The sequence below is a fragment of the Triticum dicoccoides genome, chromosome 7A (assembly GCF_002162155.2).
Source record: "Triticum dicoccoides isolate Atlit2015 ecotype Zavitan chromosome 7A, WEW_v2.0, whole genome shotgun sequence".
Classification (NCBI taxonomy): Eukaryota; Viridiplantae; Streptophyta; class Magnoliopsida; order Poales; family Poaceae; genus Triticum; species Triticum dicoccoides.
The window spans coordinates 366,940,409-366,947,375 of NC_041392.1; the positions used below are offsets into that span (position 1 = coordinate 366,940,409).

At 42.3% G+C, this 6,967-nt stretch overlaps 1 protein-coding gene across 12 annotated transcripts; it reads left to right on the plus strand.

Annotated features, from left to right (window-relative positions):
- Window positions 1-233: 233 nt before the first annotated feature.
- On the plus strand, window positions 234-6,544 carry LOC119329959. 12 transcript variants are annotated; one of them, XM_037603067.1, is made up of 9 exons: window positions 234-894; window positions 1,765-1,900; window positions 2,113-2,245; window positions 2,423-2,526; window positions 3,200-3,293; window positions 3,408-3,510; window positions 3,595-3,753; window positions 4,749-4,846; window positions 6,325-6,544. In XM_037603067.1, the coding sequence occupies exons 1-6, from the start codon at window positions 824-826 to the stop codon at window positions 3,455-3,457; spliced, it is 588 nt and encodes a 195-aa protein (XP_037458964.1). In that variant the 5' UTR covers window positions 234-823; the 3' UTR covers window positions 3,458-3,510; window positions 3,595-3,753; window positions 4,749-4,846; window positions 6,325-6,544. The 12 variants fall into 12 exon arrangements, 5 of the variants coding, with proteins under 5 accessions (XP_037458964.1, XP_037458962.1, XP_037458960.1 ...); XM_037603065.1 differs by having other exon boundaries at window positions 3,595-3,776; window positions 6,325-6,543; XM_037603063.1 differs by lacking the exon at window positions 6,325-6,544 and adding an exon at window positions 5,445-6,147 and having other exon boundaries at window positions 3,595-3,776.
- The last annotated feature ends 423 nt before the right edge of the window (window positions 6,545-6,967 follow it).

Below are 6,967 nucleotides of genomic sequence, written 5' to 3' on the forward strand. Positions count from 1 at the left end.
TCTGGACGGGTCCTGTAGAAACTCCTGGTGGGTGTAGCGGCGATGCTCCCACCACACATACCATACAGTGGTTGCCACCAGTGCATTGCGTTGGACTCCCGCCACCGTTGCCTGTAGGCTGCTCTTGGACAGAAACATGTCAGCTAGTACTGATCCTCCCTAACAGAGACGGGTTTTTTCGTCCTTGATCCCACCTCGCAGTTTGGTCGGTTTTTTTCGTCGGGTTTTTATTCATCCCTGCACGCCCCTCCACGATCCCTACACAGGTCGCCGCACACCACCGCCACCGCCGCTGTGAATCCCCGGGGACACCGCACGCCACCGCCGCCGCGAATCCCCAGGGACGCCGCACGCCACCGCCGTCGCGAATCACCAGAGACGCCGCTCGCCGCCGCCGCGAATCCCTAGGGATGTCGCCGCCACCGCCACGGATCCCCAAGGGCTTGGTCGCATTGCCCTGATTGGAGGAGACCCTGCCGGCCTTGCCTTGTTTGAAGGACCGTGTGCGTCAATCCCGACCTCTGCTTTCCCCCTTTTCCACCAAGGATCGCCGCCGCTGCTTCGTCTTCTATCTCTCCGGATCCCCATCAGCACCTGCTGGATGGTGCTCCAGAACAGGGCCGCACGGAGGCCCTCCTCCCGTAGGATGTGCAGACGCGGCGCGCCTTGCAGCGGCTGTTCGGAATGAGCGCGGGCGCGACAACCTTGTCCCAGTCGACGATGGCGGCGGCGAACACCGGTGCTCCTTCTCGTCCTCTACCTCCAAGGAAGCGCACCGGTACAGCTCAGGCACCCCCGTCCCCAAATCCCGTCCACCCATCCGATGTTGTCCAGCTCATCCTCACGCTCGTGGATTCGCCTCCTCCTATACACGACACTTGAAACATGGACGTGGTGAGCTTACCCTCTCTCTACCCCCAAATCTAGATGGCACTAGCATCTGTTACATACATACATATGGATAAACATCTTGGTTTGGTTCTTTGGTTCAGTTTGTATTCAGTCTGTATGCGTCTAGATGTGAATGGCACTTGCAGTATATGGCCGCTCCTTGGTTGTCCATTTGTATGCGTCCATCAGTATGTAATGGCCGCTCCTTGATTGTTATTTTGAACAAAACTCCCCCTTAATTCTTCCTATACTGAAATGAATCCTTGGAAGCTAGCACTACATGTCTGTTGTTGCTGTCATCTTGTACTACATGGCTTTTTCCAATTTAATTTCAGTCAAGTTTATGTGAATATAATCTCCTTTGATCTGATGTTTTGGTCTGACTATTTACATTTTAATTATCATGTATGTACTAATGCATTCTCAGATATTTGGTCGGTGTTATCTTCTAAAATAATAGTAAATGCAATCGTTAAATATGTGTAGAAGAAGCATGTCCGCAAACAGAATTGTACATTTTCATTCCTTTGTAGAAGTGTAATAGATTATTTCTTGAAAACACAAAGATTTCAAGTATAGCGTCAGAACAAAGATACAAACTATAATTTAAACATCCGGTAAATGACATATACAGCGAGTTGGGCGCGTCAAATGTTGATGCACAAACAAAATACATTGGATTAATTATGTACTTTTTAGAACAGTTCAGAATACATATTGGAAGAGCAAATTATGTTATGTTCCCGGCCCATCTGTTTCTGCTATCTTGCTGCTGCAGGACCTGGGAGTTTTAGTGGCTAATATAATTTTGACAATTTTGCTGCAATATCTTCAGTTTCTCTATTGATTCGGACAATTTTGCTGCTCCAATAGTCTGAAGCAGAACCTCCGTCTTCTATCTCAACGTCGGCGGCCCGACGGCGTCGAATCCTTATTGACGCCCGTCGGCGGCCCAGTGATGCAACCAGATCACTGCAAATTGCTCCATTCATGTCAGCAGCCTAATCAGGTTTATTGTAGATTGGAGTTGTCCCTTCACTCTTGATCAATAACCAGATATTGGCAAGCTTGAGTTATCCATGGATGCATGGAAAAGATTATTCATTGTTGTGATATGCATATCTGTAGGATTAAATTCATCTGAATTATAAGCTATGTCACACTTTGCAGAGTACAAAGACTTCAGTTCAAATAATCTGTTTGTACATCTGTTGATGTCAGGTGGAGGTAGTCATGCTGGCGCCACTGTTTTGCTTCGTGCTGATGTGGTATAAAAGTGCCTCCTCGGCAGATGAGGACCTGAGCGTGGCCGTGCTAATGAGGATGCAGGATCCACCGCCACCGGCCAGTCCGAGTGCGTTGTTGTTTTCATTCTTTGGGTCCTAGGGATTTCGAAATCAGGTGTTCGTCCCTGATGATTTCCGGGAGATAAACTGATTTCGTTGGCATCATCTATTTCATTACCTCACCAATATCCATGTGAGCCTGAGTTGGAAGTGAATGTACACATTGCGTGGCTATGTTCCTGCAGGTGATTGCAGAGAACTTGGCAGGCAGATCAATTACGAGGAGGTCAAGGCTGAGCTGAAGTGGGGTGGGTGCCAACATGAAGGAGTTGGAGATATCTCTATTTTTGTCAGTCATTATTCAGGCTCTAAGCATCCCCTTTCCCTATACCACATTACTTGATATTATTAAATTCAGTACTCTTACTCAACTGTGAACAAGTTCATGTGGTAAGTAGGATCAACAAGAGTTGGCTGGCAACTGCTATGTATATGTTATTATGGATCAGCCAAGGTGGTTAAATTTTAAGTTTTTTCCTTTTTCTTAATTTATGCCCTTAAGTTTATGTTGTTAAATGCATACACATAACTTAGTTCCAGATTTAACAAGAGTACATTTTCCAATGAACTTCATAGCTGATGTTGATCATAATTAGTAAGTGTACAAAGCATTTCAAGGAATTTCTGTCTTGTGCATATTGTATATTGCAGACTTGCAGTGAAGTAGTGCCATCTAAGTACCAGATGTATGTTATTTTCAAATAAGCTTTTCTTAAAATGGAAAATACTAAAAAGCAAATTGTGCCACACCGTGCAATTAAGGTGCCTTTTACTGGAAACTCAATGCAACTTCTTGTTATTTTCAAATAAGCTTTTCTTAAAATGGAAAAATACTAAAAAAGCGGATTGTGCCACACCGTGCAATTAAGGTGCCTTTTACTGGAAACTCAATCCGACTTCTTGTTATTCCTTCTGAACGTAGCAATTAAGCCATATCTTGTTTTCACTCCTTCTGAACCTAGCAAAATGACCTGCTTGGACCGAACGAGGACAGGTGTGTGGTGGTGGACATAAGATGCACGGCGAACATTGAGCCGCAGAAGAACATTATGAAAGGTGTGTACGATAACTCCATCCATGCTTGGCCACACACCAACGTATGTTTTCCATTGTTGCTAACCTAAACAAATTCGTTTACTGTGAACTGAACAACGATGCATCATGATACAGAGGTTGGAGAGGCTGGAGGAGACCATATACCAACACAAAGCGCATCTTGATGGCCATCAATGAGGAGCCGGACCTGCTACACCAGGCTAATTGCAAGCATCGGGTACTTTTGTTAGCTATCAATTAAATCTCTTGTCCTGCAAGAACATGTGCTTATTTATGAAAACATTTTACATGAGCATTGTAGGATGATTTGGACGAGATGACTGATGAGGACATGAGCGTTGTCGGATGACTTGGACGAGAGGACTGTAGCATGACGCAATGAAGAGCCAGATCGTCCGTCCGCTCCCAGCTCACTTCCCAGTTCTGTTGTGCTGCCCCGTGCACCAACCATCCAGTAAAGGTTCTGTGGTTAACATCTCTTTTGTGAGTTTCATATAACTTTCGTTGTCACTTTATTATCTATTGATCCACATGTTTGTATTTTAGCAGACATGAGTACTTTATCATCTTTCCAGGAAGAAATTACTAGAGAGAAGAGAACTCAGTTTTATAAGCAATGATAGTCCAACATCATATTGACACGTCTGGTTTCTCTTTCCACAAGCAGGGTCGAGTGGGGTGATATACTAGGCGCTTTCTTCTAAATTGTACAGAAAGTCCACTGAGTTATTGTTGTTTGTATGCCACCTTAGAGCGAAATAGTACTTCTTTTAATCATTTTTAGGTGAAATACAAGCATGTAGCTACCTCACTTAATTATAGTACTCACTTGAAGTTTATGTTGATACAATGCACTACTTAAGTAGTAGAGAAACCTCACAAAATTAAATTGATGAATGATATTTAGGAAAAGAAGTAGGCATGTTTCATTATAAAGGGAAAGTCTTTTTCAAGGCATAGTGTTTAATTCACGAATGGTTAAACAGTTTAACGGGGACCAACACTGGGTAGTAGGGGAGTGGCAGTGCATAGAGACATAGTGAGGGGAGCGAGGGCGATGATGGAGGCGAAGATGTTTAGAGAGAGATATAGAGAGTGGGAGGTTTACCATGGTGCAATCAAAAACCGAGGCACGCCTTGCTAAGACAAGCACACTTTAAAACATAGCAATACTCTGCATTGTTTTGATGTTGGTATCAGGACCAGGTACCATGTGAAGCTCAAGGAATGGTTGTAGATCATTATGGATAAACTAAAAAAAGATCATTATGTAGTACATTATAAACGGCATTTGGTGTCGGTGGCATGTCACTACCACTGACAAAGTTCTCTGAAACATGATTACTATCATGTACAATGCTTTACAGTTCTCTCATATTCAAATGCTAAAATTCTATAATTTCATATTTAGTAGTTTCTGCGGTGTGAAATTCATGTTTTATTTTGCTTGTGCAGTTGAAAATAAATGCTGGAAAAGATATTAAAATTCAAATCTGGCTTATTTTTCTCAATATGGGTTCAGAAGGAAATTGTCGTTGAGCTTCTATCTAAAGGTATGTTAGATTAACAGGTTGCTATCGCAACTCTTGATTTGGAGTAATGCAAAGCAACTGTGGATCTTGTCGTCGGTACATCTTGGGTTGCCGTTCTTCCAGAACGAAGGATTCCCCCCCCCCCCCTAGATTGTGCTATGAAATAATGCTTGTATAACGCCTTGATCTCTTGGCTACACCATGCTTTCTTGAGAACACTATACTTACAGAAGAATGATGCTTCTATAGAATGTGCCACCATGAGTTCTGGCAGCTCTTTTAATTCTGTGTTCACTATGGACGAATGAACCATATAATTTGTCAATTTGATCAGTACTTGTTGAGTGCTTGCTTTCATGTTGCAATCTTAGATTTAGGCACTTCATAGCCATAGAATAATTTTGAATTGTTATGCTCAGTACACCAAATGTTGTTCCTAGGTAATGCACTGTTTGCAACTAAGTTTTGTCTTTAAGCACCAAGGTGTAGTAGTATGCATTGAAATAAATGGATCATTTCTATCTTTCTGGTGCTCATAATAGACTTTTTCAGTTTGAATTTGTATGCTTGAAATTTGATTATTTCTATCAACTGAGAGTGGAAATGAACTGTACCATAGGCACTTTTTCATTAGATTTCAGCAGCGGCTGATGGTAGCAACCTCATGGGCCACACATCCCCTTCTTTAATTGCATGCCCTCACAAAATGGATGGGGACTTGGTTCTTTGGTTGTCGCCGCTGGACTCGGTGAAGGACGAAAAACTGAGATGATCCAGTGGAGAATAGATGCCACGGGCTGAAGAAAGGAGGCGACGGTTTCAGAGCACACACCTTGAAGTGGAGAGGCGACAAGGGAGTACGTCTGGATGGCAGAGGGAGCGGGACAAGGCAACATCACATGGGAGGCATGGTCAAAATCGGCGTCATAGGAGCAATCATGCGTGTGGGGGTCGTACCAGGGAGAAGGAAAAGGGTGGTCGGTTTTCTAGGGCTTTTTTCCTTGCATCGGGAAATGGGTTCGGTTGAAAAAAATGATGATGTGGGGAGATCACGCGAGTGGTGGATACGTGGGTACCATTTAACGTACCAACTGCGCTTTAATAGTAGAGATTAAGATGTTGATATTTTATTCATTTTCTTCTTAGCTGAACATTCTTTAAACCAAAAATCTATGAAACTTGTAATGTATCATGGTCGCAATTTGTGAAGTAGAACTAACTATCCTTTGACCATTCATTAATTTTTATGTACTTGTCGCCCGTGACAACAAATATGGATCAAATAACTATGCACTATGGGCACTAATATGGTTACCTTCGAATGGGTTTGTTACTATGTTTAGTTACTATGATGTTTCATATGTTCATCAGAAAAAATAAAGGCTTATTTACTTGCATGTGCTTTCTCATGTTTGTTTGCTTTTTCTTCTGGTTGTTCCTTTTCTATAATAGTCACATAAAGTGAACCGAAACTCATATTCTATATTTCTGCTGTGTAGATACCCGTGAGCCCGCTATTTAACTCGCTAAAAATGGAGATAGACATGGATTTAACGGTTCTCATTCATTTAAATCTTAGTGAATTGACACTAGTTTCCATTTGGAACTGAGATAACGAGGAATCGTTTCCTTCATGATACTGCATGTATGAGCTTTTTTCTTTCGGTGTAGGCCAATATTGTACAAAGTTATTTCCTAAAATTATATTCGAAGGTGTCTTCTATGAGAGTAACCATCTCAATCTTTTTTCTATAGTTGTCACAAGGTTCTTGTGCTAAAGTGATTTTTGCTTGGTCAATATGTTTTCTTCTGAATATTTCAAGAATGAATTAGTTTATGCTGCAGTAGCGAGTCATGTTAAAAATAGGGACAAAGGTGTTATAAGTGAAAAATTATGTAGTATACTTTTAGCTTCCAAACATTTGTACTTATGTTCTATGCCCATTTGAATTTGGACAAATGTTTGGGAATCACAGTGGTGAAAAGGTGCGATGCAGGAAGAGAGACTTTAGTGCTTGTTGTAACGTGTTTGTGGCATTTTTCGTCTTCTACCCGTAGCAACGCACGGGCGTCCTACCTGGCGGATTGACTAGGTGTTGCGAGCTTCATATCCTTCCTATGATGGGTGTTAATATGATAGTT

What these genes read in the sequence shown, in the direction of transcription:
- LOC119329959 (XM_037603067.1), top strand. Translation starts at nt 824, where the DNA reads ATGTTGTCCAGCTCATCCTCACGCTCGTGGATTCGCCTCCTCCTATAC. An exon ending in CATGTCAGCAGCCTAATCAG is followed by an intron (nt 1,901 to 2,112) that starts GTTTATTGTAGA and finishes TGTTGATGTCAG; the next exon opens with GTGGAGGTAGTCATGCTGGC. An exon ending in ACCGCCACCGGCCAGTCCGA is followed by an intron (nt 2,246 to 2,422) that starts GTGCGTTGTTGT and finishes ATGTTCCTGCAG; the next exon opens with GTGATTGCAGAGAACTTGGC.